Source organism: Delphinapterus leucas, chromosome 9, assembly GCF_059928025.1.
Source record: "Delphinapterus leucas isolate spDelLeu-1000000601 "Yukka" chromosome 9, BTC_Dleu_Yukka2, whole genome shotgun sequence".
NCBI classification, from domain to species: domain Eukaryota; kingdom Metazoa; phylum Chordata; class Mammalia; order Artiodactyla; family Monodontidae; genus Delphinapterus; species Delphinapterus leucas.
In genome coordinates this window covers 55482934-55508075 of record NC_143137.1, presented here as the reverse complement: position 1 = coordinate 55508075, position 25142 = coordinate 55482934, and the positions used below count along the sequence as shown (strand labels likewise).

Genomic DNA, 25142 nt, shown 5'->3' with positions numbered 1-25142 from the left:
AGCCTGAGGAGAAACTTTAACAATAAAAGGTGGACTAAGTTTGAAGTGAGGTCAAAGGAAAAGACAGTAAAGGAGGTATAGCAAAATGGCACAATATTACTGTTACAGTTAGATTTTTTTTTTTTTGATCCTGAAAAAATCAGAAGCTGGGGACTCAGATCTGGCAAAGTAAGGAGAAAACAAACGGATCAATGATTTGGAAGAAAATCAAATACACACATCCTTGTTAGTTTCTTGAAGTTTCATGAATGAGGCAGCTCACTCTTTTTAAATATAAGAAAACAAATAGTAGGAAATGACAGGAAGTTCTAGAGCTTAAATATTCTTTTGAGTGTCAACGAACACACAGCTACTTTTCAAAATCTAAAAAGGTCAGGAACAAGATGAATAACTATAAACTCTGTGGGGATTGATAACTTTTCTACTGCTCCAATAGATAAGGCTGTTCTACATCAGTTTCCTTCTATTAAATGAGAATGTAAATAACATTTTACTACAATGAGTTTATCGGTATTTTATACTTCTTTGGAATTTTTAGGGTTTCAAGAACCTTCTCATATTGAAGTAATGTTTAAGTTTCTGATTTTGAAGATTTATATACAATAGAAAGAAGTCCTTTTAAGTTTTTTATTATATGCATCTTATTTTACACATATTATACAAATTATTGTATGGTAGACAGTATCAGTAAAATTCTTACCTCTCTAGTTTGATGTTCACTGATAGGCTGGAATCGAGGTACGACCTTAAGTTGCTGTTCTAGTTTCTGTATTTCCTGTTGGAATACATCTCTCTCGTGTTCTCTATCAATGGCTTGCTCCTGAAGTTTAATAATAATAGTAACTGAAGAAATAACATTTATTGAAGCTATTATTTCCCTTACTTCCCTTTAATTGTAGGCACAGTTTTGTTTGAAGACGAACAACTGATGATCACGGGAATACCCCAAAACAAAAAGGTTTAAAAAGATAACATTTGTTGTATGGTACATAACCTATTACGGCTCTTCAACAAAAATTTAAGCATTTAAATGTTATCTGAAGCACAACACTTTTAAAAATTCAAGTAATGTTAAACACAGAATGAAATAAATATGTTCTTCTTAAAATGAATTTACTTTTTTGGAAGAAAGGAGGAATTCCACTATTAATTTAGTCATTAAACAAAAAAAAAGTATAACAAATTGTGTTGTAAATCAATTTCTTTCATTTTAATCCAGGTTTTACACCTAAAATTATAAAATGTGTAAGAATCTTATTCTATGATCTGTGAAGATAACACACGGCTTAAATGAAATCCCAAGGAAGAAAATCCATGTGAAATTAGAGACTTAACATCTTTTTGGAAGAGAGTAATGACAGCATGACAACTGTTCCAGTCCTTTGCTTCCAGGGCACACTTGTTACCTGTGTATCTTTTATGGGTTAAACATTGGTGGCCAATTAGCTTTTAGGATCCTAACTTGCTTTGGCTATTGGTTAAGAAAAAGACTAGGACAAACTTCTTAACTATGAATTTGGAAAGGCTAACTGGTAGGGCTTACTCATAATCTGCCTGTACTGCTTTTAATTCTGAAAGCTGCACAATAAAAATTACTAGAATTTTCAATCGAAATAGTACTTTTCAATTAATTAGTAGATGACACATATAGATGGAAATATTAGAATTTAAGAGTCCCTCCATAATTTAAAATCCACAACCTAGAAGAGCAGCAAGTAGCATTCCACTGAGAAAATTAACATTAATGTTGAGAATACTTACATCTAAAAATTTTCTCATTTTTTCTAACTGCTTTTCCAGTGCTTGGTTTTGCTGTCTTAAATCCATTAGTTCGGCATTTTTTTCCTGTTCCAGCTCTATAAGTCTACTGACTTGTTCCTCGACATCTATTTCTAGAGCTTTCACTTGTTTTTGAAGGTCATCGCGTACTTTTTCAGCTTGACACTGTACCTCTAGTTTTTCCTTCATCAGTTTTTCTGTCTCCTGTAGTAATTCTGTTTATAAGTGAAAAAACACACTACATTAAATCACAATTAATGATGTTATGATAGTGAAACCACCCATAACTGTATTCAAATTTTAACTTCATGAAATAAAGGAGATGAGTTTTACTTCAAACACATGTAAAAAAGGAAAATATTCTTATGGAAATGTCAAAATAACATATTCCTATATAAGTAAGCAAGCTAGTATCAATAAAATTGTACAGAATTAACAGAAAGAATATGTCCTATCACTAAAAACAATATTTTTGTGAAAAGAGCATAGTAAATGACCCCCTCAAAATCCACTTTCACTACAAGGAAAAGAGCAAAGTCTAACCAAATTCAAGCACAGAAAGAACTCACCTCAGGCAAAAATCAATTCATTTAAACCCATAAAGTCATTTTTATATGCATACACAGTACACACAGAGATCAAATACTTTAAACCTTTAACCAAGGCAAGTAAGAGTTACAGAAAAGAAATAGAACTAGAATCAGAATTTCCTGTTAGCCTTACTCCTTATTAGAGCCACATTCCTGACTTAGTCTTGCATGCTCACATGTATGTGTATCACGGGAAAATTGACAAGTACGAGAGGTGTGGTGTGGTGCTTAAGAGCAAAGACTGTGGGTTCACATCCTAACTGCCACTTGTCTCTGCGACACTTAACATGATGTCCTTCAATTTCCTTATATGTAAACTGGGGACAGTAACAGTACTGATCTCTAAGAGTGACTGTGGAATCAAATGAGTTAATATATGTGAAGAACAGTGCCTAGACTATGGTAAGCACTACATATAAGTGTTAGCCATTATTATTAATATTAATCATATAATAATAAATTACATATAGCAAAGTAGAACAATTCTCTAATGAAGAAAATGGAAGGAATATAACTCTAGAGCCTTTACACTAACTGGTCTGTCAATACTGTACTCAGGATTAGAAATCTACAGAAAACAGCTTTCCTTTTAAAACAATACTGATTTAGATGTTAATATAAAAGTTAATCAACCAGAAAGTCTCTTTATTAAATTTCACTGATCCTATTGATACCATCATCTTACATACTTCCTGATTTAGAACAGAGTATTTTGAAAACTCATAGGCTGTAAGAGTTTAATATATTTGTTAAAGAAAAAAACTTTTAATAAACCAACGTTTTCTTTAAAAAACTGAAATGGTCTTAAGCTCTGTGGAATAATAGATATAAGAAGATGATGGTCACTATGAATCTCAGCTGTTAATTCCAAATATAAATATGTATTTCTATTGTAGGAAGAGTTTTTCTGTTGTTAAAGAGAAAAACTGTAAGTATGAAACAAAACAGCAAAATTAGAGATACGTTAGTTGGTTGAAAAATCAAGGGTCACCCAATGGCCATGCAATTGTATAAACACACCTGCTCCAGGTGCTGCATCGACTGCAGCATCTACTAGTCCTATTAGGAAAGAAAAAACACACACACAGAACAAAAATATGATAATTTACATGTCTTCTATTTCCTAAAATAGAATAATACACATACACAAAAGAATTAGAAGTAAAAGTTGAAACCACTGATTATTACCATTGGTAACATTTTCAGATGTATCAGTATTTCTTAAACATTTTTCATGTATCATACATATACTTTCCACATTAAAAATTCCAACCCTAAACCTGTGCTAAACAAATTTGAGCAACCAGAAAAACTTCACCAAATTACAAAAATGTATGTTGTATCTCTAAATTGATAAAATTCAATTAGTAAAACTACACATTTATAATCTGACTGCATGTGTAATATAAAAGTGAGAAGATATGATTAAAAGGATTTAAAGTTCCACTGTTACAAAGACATTCATTTTTTTTTACCACTGAACAAACTTTAAGATGTTACCTAATGTCTCATTTAAGAAAAAATTAAAGGTTATTTGTAAACTTATTTATTCTTTGAAGTCCTGCTTATATTAAACTAGATGTCAGCCTGCTTCTAACAGCCAGTGACCTGTTCAATCTATTATCTTGCAGGCTGAAATCCACCTCACCTGCTCACTACTAGTGCAGGTCAGTGCTCTTATTTAGTTAATGCAAGTATACATTTTGCTGCCTTTCTGCAATTAAAAGAACTAAATCTGGGCTTCTCTGGTGGTGCAGTGGTTGAGAGTCCGCCTGCCGATGCAGGGGACACGGGTTCATGCCTTGGTCCGGGAAGATCCCACATGCCGCGGAGCGGCTGGGCCCATGAGCCATGGCCGCTGAGCCTGCGCGTCTGGAGCCTGTGCTCCGCAAAGGGAGAGGCCACAACAGTAAGAGGCCCGCATATCACAAAAAAAAGAACTAAATCTTACACAGTTTAAAAAAATCCTGTCTCATTATATGCAGCTTTCTCTTTAGGCAGAGGTTTGAGGATAAATGAAGAATTATCTTTTTCTGTCAAAATATGCCAACGGAGAAAGAAAACAAATTTGATTCCACATGGTTGGCTAATAAGACAATTACCAATAAGGTAGATTTTCTCATTATTTTTCAATCCCTATATAAAATATATAAATAATGGCACTGAAAGGGGGAAAAAAGTCATCTTGAACTTTTCAGGAATGTTTCATATAAAGTCTAAAAATACATACGCTGTTCAACTGGGCCTGCCTCAGCTTTCATAGCTTCCTTCTGCCTCGACAGTAATTCTCTTTCTTCTTGGATCTGCTGTTGCTCTGCTTCTAATTCTTGTAATCTATTACCTGCACATAACAACTCCTGCTCAAGACGATCTATTATATCAATTTTTTCCTGAATTTGCCTTTCAAAAAGCGCTTTTTCATCTGCATAGCCATCAATGACACCTACAAAATAAAATTAACAAGGAATGTAATTATTATTTCAAATTTTACCATTATATTTATATAAATAATAAAAGGTGTTCTGTTAGCAAATTTTAAATCATTCCAACCTATTAAGTCTTGAATGAATTTGCTGATGACAGCAGTAACTATGGTATGCTCAATACAGCCTTTTCTTATTAAATATGTGTCTAAATAAGAAATTCCTCTGAATTTTCTGTTATGCTAATGTATCACATCATGTAGGTATAACACACTTTATTAAACGGATATAAATAGATAGATTCCTGGAAAGCTTAATATAAATCAGATGCTTGGGAACTGAATCACATTTTAAATATACTTGAGAAAGCTGGTATTTTAAGTGATTCTAGAAGGCCAACACCCACAACAGCATGGTAGGATATAAACAGCATGGAGCTTTACAGGCTTAAAGCCTGGAATCACGATTTAGTGGTGACTGAACAATTTATTAGCATCTCTTTGCTCCAGTTTCCTCATCTTTAAATTGTAACAGTTGTCTTATGGTGGGATTATGGTAACAATTCACTATCGTTCATTTCTGCATTTTCTAAAATTTTAAATACTTTCTATAATTCTACTAAGTACTTTTTAAAATTAAAAAAATATATATAGTTTTAAAAACTGCTTAGAGGAATTCTGAAGACAAACTATAACTACTTTTCAATGGGCATTTGAAATTAAAAGTAGACTGGTGGCTTCCAAACCTGGCTTGCACCACAATTTATTTTTAGACTTGAAATTTCTCCACCCTCAGTTGCCAATGGCAGGGTGCTCACCCTCAGCCTTACTGAGCTCCACAGCCAGCTGTTCTCTGGCCCTGCACTCCTCATGAAGGCGCTCTCGCAGTTCTTCTTGGCACTTAAGGGACTCTGTCACTTCTTGTTTCTGTCTAAATGACTCACGCATCAATTCTGTCTGTGTAACTTTCGCATGTTCCAGCTAAACAAAGAGGGAAAGTAGACGTGAAGGAAGACAAAGTGTTAAGAATACCAGTGTCATTCCCTATTAAAGCTTAAAAAAAAAAAAAAGAAATTTAACTGAAAATAAAGATATACTGTTGAATTGTAGTCATTTAATATTTCTAGTGCATGCTAGTACTAGTAGGTAGGGTAAATCAGTAGATAAGTAGATTAGCTGTGTACAACTTTCCATAAGATATGTATTCTAACTTTATTGAACAAAAAAAGCTTCTTTTGAAAATAAACCACTTTACATCACTAGATCTATATGCTATCATATGAAAAGACATATAAAATTAATAATACACAGGCTCTTTTTGTATTTGGTAAAGAATTTTATGTAACTATGTGTTCTATGATAAGCTTTATGTTTTCTGTATTTAACGCTTATTGACTGCGACTCCTGCTGTACACTGTAGGGAACTAATAATAAATGATTAATGCAATGCCATCAATGAATAAAATCATAGTGGCACAACAAAATGAAGTTTAACCCATATTTTAACTAAAAGCTTTATACTTCTGTCCATTTGTGAAACATCTACAAGACTCTGAATATTCAGTTTATTTTCAAAACCTTAGAATATAGAGGCATTATCTATAAACACAGCCTCCTTAAAATGCTGTTATTGGCATATACTGACCACATTCTTAAACAATTTTTAAGATGACAGTCAAGTACAGGCTCAAGGCCAAAGCGCTCAAAAACAGTGATCACTGTTAGCTGCATGAAATTGCAGAAAAGCACTATCTCTGCTTTAGTTTTCTGGGCTTCTTACTGCTAGCACCTGCTTTATCTGTTTTTATTAAAACAACTACATGGGGAAAAACTGAACACAAATGTTTCTGGTATTTAATATTAAAACCATTACATTTAAAAAAAAATTACCATAGCATTTTAAAATTTATCATAGCAAATAGATTTTAGAGTTACTAAGTAAAGCTTTTTGTGGTACCATTTTGTGGTTGGATAAATCAGTATCTCACATATCTATTGTGCAATTATTCTTGTTTTAATATGATGTTTTAAATATCATTCACAACCCATTACTTGAAAATAATATGCATACACATTTAAGATTCATAATGGAAAATTAAGCACGTATTTTAATCACAAAATATTTCCTAAAATATCTGTAATAATATGTTGTTACCTCAACAAAGATAAAACTTTACTTTATATATATTTTTACTTTTGACTGGCAAAAGACTATTTTCCTTTAAATGTGGATAACCAGTATACATTAATTTTTAAAATTAAAAAATGACCATAAAATATGAACTAATTTATAAAAAGCCCTGCTCCTGAACTTAGTCACAGCCTATATTTAAAAAATAAATCAATTGTTTTCACATGTACATATGTAATTTTTTTCCTGTACATTGTAATATGGTTGCCTGAAATATATGAAATCTCTAAAAGAGTTCATAGCTCTAACTAATTAGGATATGAGTTTTTTTTTCCTTTTTCAAATTTACTGTACAAATACAACAATGCACTTACAACAAAATAAACACTTGCTTTAGATAAGAAAAATAAGTCGGCTTCTATATTCTATTTTCTGACAAGATCTAAACCTGCTTTAAGATGCATTTAAATATTACTATGAAACCACAAGAAATAACTTCAGTTTTACAAAGCAAAACAAAAAAGCTGGGACTCAAATAGAGTAGATCTAGGAAACAAATTTCACTTATTATAGAAGATGGCACCCACATTTATTGGAATAAGAGATTCCTTCAAATATTTATTTAAATACATTATACTTAAAAAACCTCTTCCATCCAGTTAAGGTACAGTTTATTCCTAATATTTATATAATACCTATAACCTAATACTGAATAATGTGAAATATATAAAAATATCATATTCAATATTTTCACATAATTTAATAAACTTACTACATTAAAAGTATGTATCATTAGTAAATAATCTGTCATTTTAATATAAAAGCTTTAGGGGAGGTAACAAAACTATTCTGAAAGCATCTGTCTTGTTAAATACTAGCTAGTACATATAAATAAAGCCATAAAAGTCACAAAAAGTGGCAAATAACATACTAACTTGTAGTGAATCATTCAAAACATTTAAGTGTCAAATGAACCTGAAATACTAACTATGCTAAATACCCTTAACACTGCTTATAACATACATTTCACATAAAAAGCAGAAAAAGGAATTTCCTCATAGGATTAGTAGGCATATTAAAAATAAGCTCCTTAGGGAGTTAGCAAGAAAACTGAAATAAGAATCCAGGTTTCCTTTCCGGAACTACAGGCAATATGCCATATGATTGTAAACATTTCCTAATTGGCTCAATGACAATTCACTTAGCTGTTTTAGGTATGACAATGCCTATTCCTTCAAATATAATCATTCCATTTTTACTCAGCATTGGCATCATAAACATATAGAAGTAAGATTCTTAAGAACAAGCAGGATCTTTTTAAACAGCTTGCCTGGTATGGGAGAACTGAAATATTATCTCATTCTGCTTTCTGGAATGAAAAACGTAGCCAAGTTGGGGCTTGTGGACAAAATTTAACCCTTCAATACATTAATCATTACAGGATTAACACACCAAACAAAAAGAAAACAAGATTCTATTCCATTTACCCTTACCAAAGACACTTAAAGTTCATTTCTCATTACAGTTTTAAACTAAATGTATAAAAAACTGAAAGCATAAAGCAAAACTATAAAAAACCAAATTTTTATACTTACTGAATAAGGAGGGGTAGGCAGGGAAATTTTGGAAATAAGTTTTAATATATGCCCATTTCTTTTATGAATAAAATGAAAAATAGAAGTATTAACAATTACTGAGTTATTTTCATCCAAATGTTCACATAGAGGAAAAGGATGTGGTAAAGGCACCCGAGATTCAACCTCATAAATGTCTTCATCTTGTTCTTCCAACCACGAGCCACTAAGTTTGACAGTTGCCAAATGGGTCCTGTAAGAATCCATTCTAGAAGTTGTAGCTGCTAATTTTCCTCACTTGCTGTACCAGTATTCCACTACACTAAAAAAGTTCTGTTTAGTTCATCCAGATATACCACAGCAGTATGAAAATTTCTCCTTAGCACTATCAAACATTATAAAATTAATTCATACAACTAAACAACAAAAGAAAAAACCCAGAAATCTAAGAAGAACTAGGTCTCCATCAGCCTTCATCAAAAAAAAGAACAAAAGCAAACAAAACTAAAAGCAAGCAAACACGTTTTTAATTAGAATAATTACTAAATTGTTGAAGAATGGAAGAATAAAAATATAAATATCTAATTAGCTAAGCAATAAAACTGCCTCCGGTATCAAAATATGTCTGTGGAAATAAAAGCCTTCCAAGCAGAACCTGGTAGGGAAAGGCAAGTTTTAATTCTCCATAGTAGCAGCCTTAAAAAACGTAGTTGCAACATTATTTCCCTTGTTCTTGCTGCTTCACAAAGTGCTCTTCTGAACTGAGCTATTCAAATAGCCTCTCATGCCGAGCCAAAGAATTCTAGTCAGTGAGGAAAGGTCAGAACAGAGGGTGTGATTTAATGTCTTTACCTATAGGTACACTGACAGGTGGAATCTGAATTCATACACCCACAAAAAAGCCTGCCTAACAGGATCCAAGTTCCACGTCAGAGCTCTGAAAAGGATATCTAGATAAGTTTATAATGCTTCTAAGATAAGCTAGTGTTTTTCCATTCCATTAAAAAATTGTTTTAATTTAAAAATGTGAAAACAAGTAGGTTTGAGTCCACATTACCAATTAGTTCTTCAACTATATCCAATAATCATAACTATTTCTGGAAGACTAATTATTTCCTTTTGATACTTCCTTAAAATAATACTCATTCTTTTGAGTAGTCATTAAAACTAAACATAGTTTACATAACTAAACATAGTTTATAACATCGGTTATGAACTATTTACACACTGAATTGGTTACAGAGTAATTCTTAAGGAAAAAAAAAACCTCTTTTTAAAAGCTGCACTGTGTATAATAATTGGTAATTATACCACTTAAGGTATCCTATGAACTCTGACTAAAAATTAAAAGCACAAGTGGTGTATAATGGCCTTTTGGTAGCTCCAGAAACCTCGGCAATAGTGAATAAAACAGCTTCTCAGAATTTAAAAGATGAACAACATACTTTTTAATATTAAAAATCCTCAATAGTGAAAGTTGTTTTAAATAAATGAAAAATCTTTCATTGTGGTGTCTTTTCTCTACCCAGTAACTAAATATCCTTAACTCACAAAACCTTTATTTACTATGGAAAAACCCACACTAAAGCAAGCACATCAACAAAATCAATTTTATAGCCACTTTCACTATACAAAATATCTTTAGAGGAGTCAATACTCAAACCCTTCACTGTAAGTTAACAATTAGGGCACAGAAAATAAGATTTTCTACGGAAAGCTCAGAATCTACAGGGATATGGTTTGGGGTAGCGGAGGGGCAGCTGCTTCCTAGAATTCTGGACTAGGCAATGACAAATTTCTGTTTATTATGGTTTCTTATGTGACGCCTCCAGTTAGTCTGTGAAACCATCATAACATCTACACAAGACGGAGATCTAACCCCACCACTGGTGCAGCTAAATCTGACTTTACTGGGGCTTCAGCAGATACAAAATCATCAACATCCTAGATGTTCACTTTATGAACTGGCTGGACCTATGTTCAACATATCAAACACCTCTCAAAATACTCTTTCCCAGCTCCCTCTGAGAATAAGTTTATTTTCATAACCTGGTGTTCAATTTCTCCTATTTGAAGCAAAAACAAAACCCTAAAAGTAAGACATATCCCTTTATAAATAGAAACATTTAGGTCAAGCCAAGAACTAACTACAAAGAAAAGAGAAACTAGGAGGAAAAGACTCAAAAACGCCGCAGATTAAGATGACTTAGGGGGGGCTTCCCTGGTGGCGCAGTGGTTGAGAATCTGCCTGCTAATGCAGGGGACACAGGTTCGAGCCCTGGTCTGGGAAGATCCCACATGCCGCGGAGCAACTAGGCCCGTAAGCCACAACTACTGAGCCTGCGCATCTGGAGCCTGTGCTCCGCAACGAGAGGCCGCGACAGTGAGAGGCCCGCGCGTCGCGATGAAGAGTGGCCCCCGCTTGCCACAACTAGAGAAAGCCCTCGCACAGAAACGAAGATCCAACACAGCCCAAAATAAATAAATAAATTTTAAAATAAATAAATAAATACTCCTGTTCTCTGTTTTTTAAAAAAAAAAAAGATGACTTAGAATGGGGCAAATAGCCCCATTAACAGTACGTTAACTGATGGCATACTATATTAAATGTTCAGAAAGGTGACCCTGAATTAAAATAATTCAAATTATAGTCTATTTTTTCCCTACTTTTGAAAGCATGTAAAACCTGTGTTTATCCATGTAAAACAAAAATTTATAAGTAAGGTGTACCCCCTTATAACCAGGAATATAAGTCAAGGTTAAGAAACTAACCACAAAGAAAACAGAGTAAAATTAAAGGAGGAAAAGACTCAAAACAGCAGTAAAGATGATTTAAGATAGGGGCAAATAGCTCTCCCCAAAACAGCATATTAACTGATGGTATATTATATATATTGATGTCCAGATAGATTACTTTGAATTGGAATAATTCAAATTATATATATATTTTTAATTTTAGAAAGCACATAAAACCCTTTGCAATCAAAAACAGTTAAAATAATTTCAATTTTTAAGAGAACACCCTTTTACTTATCCAGACCAGCTCATTATCCCCTGGTTTCAGATAATCAAGATTTTAATGTATATTTGAAGGCTATTAATTTGCGGTATAGAGTTATGTTTTTAGCTTTACTGTAATCGTACAATATCAAGCTATTTAACCTTTTCCCCAGAAATATCTCCCCCAACTTGTAAACCACTTCTGTTGCTCTTTTGTATTTTGATTTTTTTTTTTTTTAAGTTACTCAATAGACTGAATCCTGGCTACAATACCCTGACAGAGCCCTGATGCTTATAATACACACACTGGTAGCAACACCTAATGGCAAATGTATTTCAACACTTTATTAACGTTTATGTTTTATTTTTAAAAATAAATTTATTTGCTTTTTACTTATTTATTTTTGGCTGCGCTGGGTTTTCATTGCTGCGAGTGGGGGGCTACTCTTCGTTGCGGTGCGCGGGCTTCTCATTGCAGTGGCTTCTCTTGTTGTGGAGCACAGGCTATAGGCACATGGGCTTCAGTAGCTGTGGCACGTGGGCTCAGCAGTTGTGACTCATGGGCTCTAGAGCACAGGCTCAGTAGTTGTGGCCCACGGGCTTAGCTGCTCTGCGGCATGTGGGATCTTCCTGGACCAAGGCTCGAACCTGTGTCCCCTGCGTTGGCAGGCGGATTCTTAACCACTGTGCCACCATGGAAGCCCACAGTTTATGTTTTAAAATACAACAATGACAAAACAAAATCTTAACTTACAGTACTACTGTTTCATCCTCATAAAAAGGTTCCTTTTTCGAGAAAATATAGAAAAGTACCTTAAGTTCCATTATTCTAAAAAATGATTATTAATAAATTCATGAGAGTTGCCTATAATAAAAATCATTTCTTTGGGAGTAAATTCCTCATTCACTGTTTTCTTCTAACGCCTGAAAGAATCCCTTGGTAAATAATCTCCTATGGCTGTAAACAGTAACTCAGGATTCTGGAAAACTTTAATTGCTAAAACACTACTTCCACATAACAGACTGATTCCTATTTCTACCTGACCCAAGAATCAAGAATCTGAAACAGGGACTTCCCTGGTGGCGCAGTGGTTAAGAATCTGCCTGCCAACGCAGGGGACGTGGGTTCGAGCCCTGGTCCAGGAAGATCCCACATGCCACAGAGCAACTAAGCCCATGCGCCACAACTACTGAGCCTGCACTCTAGAGCCCGCAAGCCACAACTACTGAGCCTGTGCGCCACAACTACTGAAGCCCACGCACCTAGGGCTCGTGCTCTGCAACAAGAGGAGCCACTGCAATGAGCCCGCGCACCACAACAAAGTGTAGCCTCCCCCCACTCGAGAAAAGCCCGCACGCTATAAAGCAGCCAAAAAAAAAAAAGAAAGAAAAAGAAAGAAAAGGAATCTAAAACCACACTCTCAGAGATAAAACTTCTCTGCAGAACCACAAAGACACTACTAAATAAAGATCATGTTAAAGAGATTAACTTTCTAAGGGCTTGAGACTAGACTTTCAGCAATTTTACTCCTATTCCAACAAAAGCCATCCCAACCAATAAGAAACTGCAATAGGTTGAATACAAGCCTGAATATATTCAATATTTATAGCAGCCTGTCTCAGCAAAAGAGAAGTAAAATCCATCACAGTAAATACATTATTATATGGATTTGGACATGCCATGGGGCAAATCACTTATGAAATCAAATACATAAAGTAAAATACTCATAAAAGATATTATGAAACCAGGCTATAAAGGCAGATACCCTGATACTTAGTAAAGAAAACGCTTACTAATTCTTTTATTAAAGCAAGATGCATCTATGCAACCTAAAGCAGCCCCTAAACTTAAAACTAAGTACAAGACTTAATCATGATTTCCCACTAAAATTATATAACATATAAAACCAAACCAGTTAAAAAAAAAAAAAAAAAGGAAAGAACCTTGATTATTTGACAGTATTTACTTAGACTACAGGGCCTTTTCAATGAAACTCCTCCCCAACCCCAAACAAAAGCCCACAATCACTGGCAATAATTTCTCTCACCAATCTTAAAGGAGGCAGAGTCTCTCTGATCCAAAGGCCACACCTTCCACTTGTGTTCCAGATTCCACCCTCACCTACCCCAAAGATCTGGCTCCACAAAGCCCATCCCCTCTGATGTGCATCTTCAACTTTTCCATTGCTACTCAATATAAACACCTGAATCTTAAAAAAAAGCATTCTCCCCCTTTCAAGCTAATGGTCTCCTGTTTTCTTCACGGCCAGGTATCATGAAATTGCTATCTCTATTTCTTCAACTCTATTTCTGTAAGTGTCTGAATTTTGAATTTCTCCTCTATCAACTCCATGAAACTGTTCTCATCAAGGTCATTGATGACACCTATACTGAAATATCCAAGGGACACTAAACCCTCAGCATCTGTTACCTTTCCATGGTATCTGACACTTACGGAAAATCACTCCTCATCTGGCTTTTATGACACTTGATATTGATTCTCTTGATTTTCCTCTCTCACTCTCAATATCTTTTGTAGACTTATCTACCTTTATTCTCTTTTAAATCTCAGCACTCTACCAGGACAAAAAGTTAGCTCTGTACACTCTCGAAAACCATGGTTTCAAACGTCTTTAGAATGATGACAACTTCCAATCTAGTTTCCCAAACTCTAGACTCTAGGGAATATCTTCTCCCTCTACGCATTTCAAACTCAGATTACCTAAAACTGAACTCGTTATTCACTTCTTTTGCATCCCCCAACTCAGTAAGGGAAATACACCAACAACTTAGTTGGTCAAGGATTCACGTGTGGTTTCCTCTCCCCTTCCTTATCCCCTACATTCAATGTCACACCAACTTCTATCAAATTCAACTTCTACAAGTTTTAAAATCACTTCCCTCTTGCGCTAACTTGATTTCTATCCCTTTTCACTGGAATATTTTAAGAGTCTCCTGTTTCTGCATATTCAGCATCTCTCCTCACTATTTTCCTGCCCATATATTCACCCCACTGCTGTCAGAGGAATTCTCTCTAAAACACAAATTTGATATTATTATTTTCTACCAAAAATATTTCAATGACTCCCCATACTTTTCAGCATAAAGTTAAAACTCCTTAACTAAGCCCTCAAGGGACTATGTGCTAACCACTGCTATCCTTCTACCCTCTGTTCCCCACATTCCACCCTGGATGTTTATAACACAAAACTACCCAGTATCCTCAAACACATCATGCTGGTTTATACCAACATGCTATGCCATTTGCCACAAATTTTCTTCTTGACCCACCTGCTTAGTTTCTACTTGTCTTGTAAGTCTTTACTAAAAAGACTCATTTTCCCTCTCATTTTCTCTTGAATTATGCTTTCACCTCCATTACTTCACTGAAACTGCTCTTGTAAAGTAACCAATGACAACCCCCCCACACACACCTCCCAGATTTCAAAATCTACTCCTCAGGCTATAACATGACCTGTCAGCAGTAACTGACAGAATGATTCACTCCTTTCATTTTCAAAGGGCAGAAAAAGTGGCAGTTAAGAGCACGGACCCTGATGCCAGACTGCCTGGATTCAAATTCTAACTTACACCTAATTTATAGGCCTGGGCAAGTTCTCCAACTGGTTTCTTTGCTTCTGTCCTGCACCCCTCCATCCCCCCAGTCTATATTTAACAAGGTGGTCAAAGTGATCCTTTTGGTAAATATAAGTTAGATCAGTTGCTGAAAAATCTCTAATGACCCGGAGCTGGAAACAATTTGTATGTCCTTTGGATAAACAAACGGGTGCATCCATTCAATGGAATACTCCTCAGCTCTAAAAAGAAACAAATACTTAACACACATAGATGAATCTTATAAGTATTTTGTTAAGACAATGAAACCAGACCCAAAATAATGCATAATGTATGATTTCATTAATGACACTCTCGAAAACACAAAACTATAGGGACAGAAAGCAGCTAGTAATTTTCAAGGGCAGGAGGTAGAGGAGGGGCTGACTATAAAAGAACAGAGCAGCACCAGGGAATTTTGGGGTGATGGAAATGTTCTGTATTATGTTTGTGGTGGTAGACACATAACTCTATGCATCTGTCACAACCAAAAGAACTGTCTACACACAAATGAAATTTACCGTACATAAATTTAAAAAAAAATTAACCAAAGTGTGGGGGAACCCAAAATGGAATAAAAACCATAATAAATAATTCTTATTGTATTATAAGTGAATAACAAAACCACACTAAAGGCATGGGGAGAAAAGAGTTAACCTAGGATACTTTGAAAAACAGTATTTTGATTGTATACTGTACGGCTAAAGACTAAAAACTACTGTACATAAATACTGTACTCTAGTTAGTAAATTTGTTTTTCACAGGGATATAGGTTAGCAACTGTAAAATTACTTTATGGGTATATATGGGTATGAAATTACTTTATGGGTATAAATGGTTAACAAATGAATAAAACTGCTGTAGATTATGAGAGCCTGGTTTCTCGCCTTTGGATAACAAAGTTACAAAGGAAAGGGGAAAGGGGAGAAAGAATGCTGTGGTACTAGATGGGGATTGGAGGTATCGATATGAAATTATATTTCTATTATATATGCAGATAGATACAGAAATAAATATATATGCAAGGGTTAATATACTACATATATTTTCAAACTGTCTGCTGAGAGGACCATAACACCTTAGTTAACAATAAGCACATATAGCACCCAGGTCTTGGTTTCTAAGTATCTTTCTCCAATAAAGGGAACTTGAATTCCTTGGAGAAGTAGTTGATTCTAGGGCTGGGGCAGGGAAAATACAAGATGGGCCTGGAGTCTCTGATAGTGCAAATGCTCAAAAGAGTAAGCACTTTGAAAGTGCACAAGTGCCAACCTGAAAGAGTTCTTACTGACAAAGCTGGAACAAAACAAACTACTGTAGTATTGGATTATAAACCACTGAAAAAAATTAATAGCTGTGAGTTCATATGAAACTTGATTACTTAAGTAAATAAATGTGAGTGAAGAAACAGCTCTTGGGACTTCCCTGGTGGTGCAGTGATTAAGACTCCGCCCACCAACGCAGGGGACACGGGTTCAAGCCCTGGTCCGGGAAGATGCCACATGTCGCGGAGCAACTAAGCCCGTGTGCCACAACTACTGAGCCTGAGCTCTAGAGCCCATGTGCCTAGAGCCCGTGCTCCACAACAAGAGAAGCCACTGCAATGAGAAGCCCATGCACTGCAACGAAGAGGAGCCCCCACTTGCCACAAAAAGAGAAAGCCCGCGCGCAGCAAAAAATAAAAATAAGTAAATAAATAAATAATAGAAAAAAGAAACAGCTCTTACAGAATAATTCCAATCAATAAATGAAGGAATAATGAATGAATGATGATAGAAAATCACCATTGGAACACCACAGTAGTAACTGTGCAGGCAAGATCTACCAATGGATGCTAAGATTAGTGGATGGAAGTTTAAAGAGAAACAGGAAATGTGCATAGTATCAAACAGTGGAGAAACCCAGCTGACACCACAAGTAATCGAGATTAACAGCACCTGTAATAAGACATGTGCCTTTCGATTTGACACACAGAGAAGGGCTCATAACTTCAATGGTATTCTTGTCAAAAATGAATAAGCTTCATGTAATCATGAGAAAATAGACAAAATCACACCGAGGGATATTTTACAAAATAACTGGCCAGTCCTTTTCAAGTGTCAAGGTCATGAAAGGCAAAGAAAGACTCAGGAACTAACAGAGTCTGGAGAAGATGAAGAAGACATGACAACTAAATGCAATGTGCAATCCTGGAATAGATCTTAGAACAGAAAAAGGACATTAGTGGGAAAACTGGTAAAATCCAGTCTGTAGTTTATAGTACTGTACCACTTTTAATTTCTAAGTTATGATAACTATAGTGTGGTTACACAAGATGTGAACATTAGGGAAAGCTGAGTGAAGAGTACATGGGAACTCTTGGTGCTAGTTTTGCAACTTTTCTGTAAGTCTGAAATTACTTCAAAATGACAAGTTAAAAAATTGTACCCAATGACTACATCTCTTTAAGAATTAAATTCCAAGTTCCATGTGATCTGGTTCCCAGGTATCACTATGACCTTGTCTCCCACACTTTGCCCACTCTTCTTGCTCCAGCTACACTGGGCTCTTTGTCAACCACACAAAGAACTAGCACGTGACCACCTCAATGACCACCTCAGGGCCTCGTACTCACTATTCCTTTGCCTGAAACATTCTTCCCCAACTTACCTATGTGGCTGTCTCCCATACTTCCTTAAGGTAGATGCTTGACTATCACATTATGAGAGAGGTCTTCCTTAATTTCCCTACATAAAATGTCCTCTTCCCCCATCATGCTCTACCTCCCCCTATTTTATTTTCCTTCGCAGTAGGTATCAACCATCTGGCATACTATGTTTATTTATTATCAGTCCCCACCATTATATTGTAACCTCGGTGAGAGTAGGGACTTTGTACATTTTGTTCAGTGCTGTGCCTCCAGTATCTAGAAGAGCAATTGTTACATACCAGGTGTTCAATAAATTTGATGAATGAGTGACTCATCTCAAAGCATCGAGTCCTCCAATAAGCTTTACTTGTTCCTACCTTACCCTAAACTGTCAGATGCTGCTCTCTTTTCTACTCTCAGGGTATCCTGTGCAGAGTTATTTACCTGAATTTCTCTTTCACTGCAAGCAAAAAGATATAGCAGTGTCAGTTCTGTTTTAGATTTTTTTTTTATGACAAGTGAAAAAGAATCAAGATAAAAGGGAAATATTCCATTATGAAGAAGAACCAAATAATGACTCATTAAAAAGAAAATGGAATACTAGTCATTTCACAAAGAGGACCACACATTATTTTGCATCAATCTGACTGTTAAAAATATTCATCATGTTCAAAATAATTTTAGTTATTAATGAGAATATTCTGAAGAAGTCAATGTCTTTAAACATCTCTCCATGGAAGAGTAGTAACTGAACTAAGTTTAAAGAAAATCTTACAGAGCTCCTATTCCCACTGCCTTAAAAATATAATTCATCTAGGGCTTCACTGGTGGCGCAGTGGTTGAGAGTCCGCCTGCCGATGCAGGGGACATGGGTTCGTGCCCCGGTCTGGGAAGATCCCGCATGCCGCGGAGCGACTAGGCCCGTGAGCCATGGCCACTGAGCCTGCGCGTCTGGAGCCCGTGCTCTGCAACGGGAGAGGCCACAACAGTGAGAGGCCCCCGTACCGCAAAAAACAAACAAACAAAAATATAATTCATCTAAGAAAAATGATTTTTATATCAAGTGTCAACAACTACTTCAACCTTTTATATAACAGATATTAGTAGAACACTTCAAAATTCCGCTAGAATAATGTGAATATTATAATAATAATTTCTAGGTCAGTGGTTCTCAAACTTTAGTCTGTATCAGTATCACCTAAAGGACTTGTTAAAACACAGGTTTTGGGGCCCCATCATTCGGTAGGTCTGGGGTGGGGACTGAGAGTTTACATTCAGAACAAGTCTTTAGTGGTGCTTCTGTTGCTGCTTTAGAGACCACACTTTGAGAACTACTTACTGCTCTGGGCAAAATTTCTGTGATCTATTCAGTGATATTTGAACTAAAACAATACAGTAAAATCTACATAACATATTGCTGCTTTAGTATTTAACAAATGGAGAACCATCAGGCTCCTACTGTACCTCACTACCTGGACACATAAGCAGATTTGATAAGCTGTAATCTTAGCCTGGAAGACTGACTGTTTCAGGTGGATCTCCCGCACTTGTCTGTTGACAGTGTTAATGGATTATGGGGAAAGTTTCTCTTCAGTAGCCTGTAGGAACAAGTCCAACCACTGATCGCTTCTGATTTATATACCCTTTTTCCATGGGGCGTGTCAAATGACAAATATATTACATTAACTAGATTGTCAATAAATTACAATGAGTATCAGGTAGTAGCAACAGTATTAACAGAGCTCAAGATCCAGGTCAAAAGTATTTAACAGTGGTCAAAAAAGGAAAAGTATTAACAGCTGTTTTCATGGTATAAAAGATAAAAACAAATTAAATACCAACGTGGCTGAAATAAGCAAAAAAGAAAAAAAAAGCAAGATCATGTGGAAATTCAGTACAGAATCAGCTGTATGACTTTCACAGGATAAAAGGAATAATTATGATGCATATTCAAGCATTAAAAGTGCTGAAAAGCAACAGTTGAAAATGCCAGAATTGGCTCAGTTTACTAAGGAGAGTAGCATCCAATAGTCATTGCTACTGCAGAAACAGAATAATTTCTTAAAGAAAAAAAAGTAGCATCAATGGAGGCCAGACATCAGAAATAGCAAGAGATCAAAGATACTCTTTCAACTTCTCAACTTTTGTTTAAAATGCACATGGGATCTAGAATACTCTGAATAAAGATATCAGTGAAAAAATGTTAATAATACTGGCCCTGTAGCTTAGGACAATGAAGCACTCATTTGATTAACATGAGAGTTGTGATTCTACAGTTAAATTAAATATTTTTAAAATAAGTGAAATTACTTCATTTTAAAACAGCAAACAATTTTTAAAATTCTGCATAGAGTACTTAAGAGACAATTACTATACAGGGTATAAAAATTTTATAGACAGAGAAAATTGCAAGTTAAGGTATAAATATAATGGTATATACTCTCAAAAGTTCTATGAAAACAATACTTCAATGTAGAAACTGTCCCTCACTCTAGTTTCCTACCAAGGTAGTAAAGTGAGGTATTCTAATCATATTTGTGAAAAGAATGTAAAAATCACGGGAAGGAATGGTAGGCTTGATCTGTTATATTTAATAGTACTGCTATGACATACTTGAGCACATGGTTTGCTTTAGAGATTCCTTATACCATTCCTTCAAATAAATAATATATATTATAATGGAATATTTCATACAATGGTAAAGTTAAAATCTCTTTTGGTATCAAAAAAAGTAATGTGTAAGAGTCTAGAAAAATCTGAAAATTAAAACACTGAATTTTAGAATTTAAAGACTCCATCAGCAATTGGTTGTCACAAAGACAACCAATTATTAAAGAGGAAACAAACTAGATTTCTGTGAGACAGTAAAGAGAAAACATTTAGTCCTCGTTCCCTGGCTTAAAAGAAAACTTATTTCCAACTCAGTATATATTAGCAACGTAAGGAGGTTACCTGACTACTAGTTTCACTTATGGCTTCTAGGAGTTTTTCAACTGCCGCTTGTAGTCGAGAGCTAATGTTCAGCATAAGTTCTTCATTTTCAGGGTCTATTTCATTTCCAGTAAAGCCACTTCTCATGAGCTGCTGTGACAGCTCCGTTCCTTCCTCAGTTACTTTGGACCACATGCTACTGTCACTCCTTGGTATATCACTTCCAGAATAAGAGGGTTTAGATTCATCTGTAACCAGAATAACACTATTTTAAAGGTATAAATCAATTATAATAATTATAGTAAAAAAAAAGGTTACAAAATAAAAGCAAATTAAAACTTGAAATCATTGGAACTATAAGGTATCTTAGTTAACACTGCAACAAAACAAATAAAATAGGCAAATACAGAATGTAATATTATTTGATAACCTACCAGGTATAAGAAGGGGAAGAATAATGCCATGCTAGCTAATAGCGCTTGGCAGAAATTAATATTTGGGATAATTAGTATTTTTTCTTTAATAAAAAATTTAAAACACCTTTCAACAGATATTTACTAAATGCTCATCGCGTAGGGTTTACTAAGTAATGGAGACACATAGGTGGCAAGATTTGGTTCCTATCCGCAAGGACATTGCACATGGGGTAATGAAAAACAAATATCTAAGCAACAACATGAAAAGAAAACGTTGTGCAATGGGATATTCCAGGTGTATGGAACGACAGAAGTGCTTGATTTTGCATGGAGCAGACCCTTTGATTTCTAAGAACTATACTGGGCAGCATCACCTGCTCGGCTAGACAGTAAAAGGGACTAAAATCTTTTTGCAACTTGCTACTTTTGTAATAGCTATCCTGGGAAAAGGTTAGACTAATAAGCAGTTCTAATTTTAACTATGGACTTGTGTTTCCACACTAGTCTTTTTTTCTTATGTAAAGAAAACTGAGTTTACATGGGCAGAAGATAAAGCTTTAGAAGTGTTTTCTCTAAACTGAAATAAAAGCATGTTATTTATCACTGCCAGGGAATACAGTACTTATCTGTGGGCAGCATGCTACAATTGAACAATGAAATTTCCTGAAGAGGAATCACCTATTCTTTTACTACAAGTAGTACATATTTCTTATCAGTAACTGTACAAAGTTAACAAATTAAAGTCACAAGAAATTGTAATTTCCAAAGTACATGGAATAAACATTCAGTTTGATACAATCACCCAGGAGAATAAGAGCTATTTATTAAAAAGTCTTGCTAAAGTAGCTGGTGTCATATGGAAGTCTCTCAATCTCATGTAGTAATGATATCAGATGCGGTTTCAGATACAAGATCTGAACTCAGCACAATTCAACATTTTATTTATTTATTTTTGGCTGCCTTGGGCCTCTGTTGCTGCGCGCGGGCTTTCTCTAGCTGCAGCAAGCAGGGGCTACTCTTTGTTGCAATGCGTGGGCTTCTCACTGTGGTGGTTTCTCTTGTTGTGGAGCAAGGGCTCTAGGCTCCTGGGCTTCAGTAGTTGTGGCGCATGGGCTTAGTTGCTCCGCAGCATGTGGGATCTTCCCGGACCATGGCTTGAACCTGTGTACCCTGCATTGGCAGGTGGATTCTTAACCATTGTGCCACCAGGGAAGTCCCAGCACAATTCAACATTCACTAAGCACCTCCTCTGTGTAAGTCACTGGCTGAAGAATCCAAAACTGCATTCTAGAAAATGACATCGTGTGGACCTTTTTTCTTTTTTAAGGTCTTTATTGAATTTGTTACAATATTGCTTCTGTTTTATGTTTTGGTTTTTTGGCCAGTGAGGCATGTGGGATCTTAGCTCCCCGACAGGGATCGAACCCACATCCCCTGCATTGGAAGGCAAAGTCAACCACTGGACCACCAAGGAAGTCCCTAGAGAAAATGACTTTAAATGTTTGCTAATACATAGGTTTGTCTAATTCTTAGTGTAGCAGCAAATACAATTTCATTTTGCATTTTTATTTTCAAAACTGAAAAACAACAACTAGACTGGTATTTACTTACATTATTCTACATATTCAAAACTGAATGTCTTGATAATAGAGATTAACAGTTTATAAATATTCATGAGTTCAAAATGATCTTAGAATTCAAAATGAGTTCAGATATAGTACAATGTATATTACAAAGCCAGTAAATAAAATTAATGTGGTCTAGAAAATAAATGATATTTTTGATGAAGTTATGGAAGAAATATTAGTTTACAACTGGTGTTAAAAAAACTAAAATTACCTATGTAATATAGCACCTTTATCTAAGGAATTAAATGCATTCTAGGGACACTTCCTTTTAATGGATACAGAGAATCTGACAAATCTGAGGAAAGATGATAGTCTGATATGATGGGCAATCAAGGCAGCTTTGTGGTGTGCAAGTATGTGGCGAAGCAAGGATGAGGTAGGGGAGAGAGCAGAAAAAAGGTCGCTAGAAAGTAGGCTGGATCCAAGTTGTGAATGGTCTTAAATTTTTCAGGAACCTGGGTTTTTTTGTTATAAATAATGGGGAAGTAAATCGTTTTTTGAGAAGGAAGATAATATCAAATGTGTGAATCAGGAAGCAAACTGCAGCAATGCAGAGGAAGGGTTGGAGAAGGAGAAGAGTCTGGTTAGAATACTATTTCAATTGCCCAGATAAGAAATGTTAAAGACGGATGGGGGCTGGTCACAGGTTGGAAAAAACTGAATGTATAAGACAAGAGAGAAAGAAAAGTAGTAAAAGATGACTCTGGGTTTCCAGCTTAGATGATTCTTAGAGGACAGAAGAGTCATTAAGAGAAATACTAAAAAATTAGGAGAAAGTATACAGAGTAAGCATGAAAAATGATTAGTCTGAAGTGTTAATGGGTTACGTGGAGGAGAGAAGTCAACTTCTGGAAATATGGGTCTGTAGAGACTTAGGAGTCACTGTAGAAAGGTGACAGTTGAACCCTGGAAGTAGACACGTTTGCCTTAGGAGCAATATTTAGTGAGAAGAGGACAAACACGGTTGGAGCATAAGCCAACAGAAGAACCTGTGTAAAAAAAAAAAGTGAGAGAAAGGAAAGAGATGTTCCAGGAGACAAGAAGAGGATGTTTCAGAAAGAGAGAGACTTCAATAATGTTATTTGTCTAAAAAGTCAAACGGGACAAGGACTGAGAAGATGCTACTGGATGTGACAATCAGAAGGTCACTGCTGTCCTTAGAACAGCTTTGGTACTATAGAAACAGAAACCAAAGCTGGTGGAAGCAAGAGATGGTCTAATCTCACATAGAGTTTGTTGCAGTTTACCTTAAGGGGGGAGCAAAGCTGAGAAAAAACAATTTTTTTTTAAAATTATGAAGGTATCAGCATGTTTTAGGGTACAGAGAAGGAATCCATGGTGAGGAAAAAACCTGAAGATACTATATATTGCATGGGAGCAAATCTCAAACACAAAATACAAAGGATATATAAAACAAAATGGCTTATAAAAAGCTACTGAAGGGCTTCCCTGGTGACGCAGTGGTTGAGAGTCCGCCTACTGATACAGAGGACATGGGTTCGTGCCCTGGTCCGGGAAGATCCCACATGCCGCGGGGAGGCTGGGCCCGTGAGCCATGGCCGCTGAGCCTGCGCGTCCGGAGCCTGCGCTCCGCAACGGGAGAGGCCACAGCAGTGAGAGGCCCGTGTACCGCAAAAAAAAAAAAAAAAAAAAAAAAAGCCACTGAATGTTAATTTTTTAAATGGCTAATAAAAAAATAGACATTAAAGTACCTAGAAAATATGAAGATGTGAACCAGCTTAATGTATTTTACTGATAACATTTTGAAGATATAAACAAACGAATAAAAATAATCAAATATGTTCCAATGAAGATAACAGAACTTTGTTTACTCCAGTGAAATAAAGGAATGAGAACAACATCAAACTTGTACTGTATTTATTATAACTAGTCTTTGGCAAGAAAAAGATAAATTGGCAGGGCAATTTCATAAAATGCCAATAGAAATCTCAGAATGACCAGTTTGGTGAACAGAATCATGATTTCAGATTGGCCAACCACTCAGATCTGTGTCTTAAACGTGGTAGATGATGGTTATTCAAAAGGTCTTCAGTCACTTTTTTAATGGATTTTACCATGTTCATTCCATACAGATAGCAACAAGCTTCTCAGTTTAAGCAGGGCGGGTGATAGGATAGAGCATTCCCCTGCCCCAGTGGCCTGAAGATCTCTGGCGTTCCAAACGGAAACCACTGACTCTTGTGTGACTGTTACACTTAACAGATGAGTAAACTGAAGTGAGGCCCCAGGAGGCTAAGAGACTTGCTCAAGGTCACAGTGAGCTAAAACAAGGATCTCCTCATACTAATCCAGTATTCTTGCTGTAACAACACACTGCTCCAAAAAAATCTGCAGCAAGTAAGATTTAGTCCCTGGTCTTCTAAGGGGGAGGTATATGTATTTTACTACTGAACCATCACAGTGTAC

General features: G+C 35.6%; 1 protein-coding gene across 16 annotated transcripts in view; it reads right to left on the bottom strand.

The window, feature by feature from the left end:
- AKAP9 (A-kinase anchoring protein 9) overlaps nucleotides 1-25142 on the bottom strand; it is a 149664-nt gene that overhangs the window by 34782 nt on the left and 89740 nt on the right. For 14 of the 16 annotated variants that reach the window (XM_022585485.3, XM_022585503.3, XM_022585513.3 and 11 more), the window contains 5 exons: nucleotides 20693-20919; nucleotides 5610-5772; nucleotides 4600-4812; nucleotides 1762-1994; nucleotides 701-820 (listed from right to left, as the gene is read on the bottom strand). In XM_022585485.3, coding sequence (XP_022441193.3) covers nucleotides 701-820; nucleotides 1762-1994; nucleotides 4600-4812; nucleotides 5610-5772; nucleotides 20693-20919 — 956 coding nt within the window. Of the gene's footprint in view, nucleotides 1-700; nucleotides 821-1761; nucleotides 1995-4599; nucleotides 4813-5609; nucleotides 5773-8517; nucleotides 20667-20692; nucleotides 20920-25142 lie in introns of those variants that run through there. The other 2 variants (XM_089917608.1, XM_089917615.1) reach the window with 2 other exon arrangements.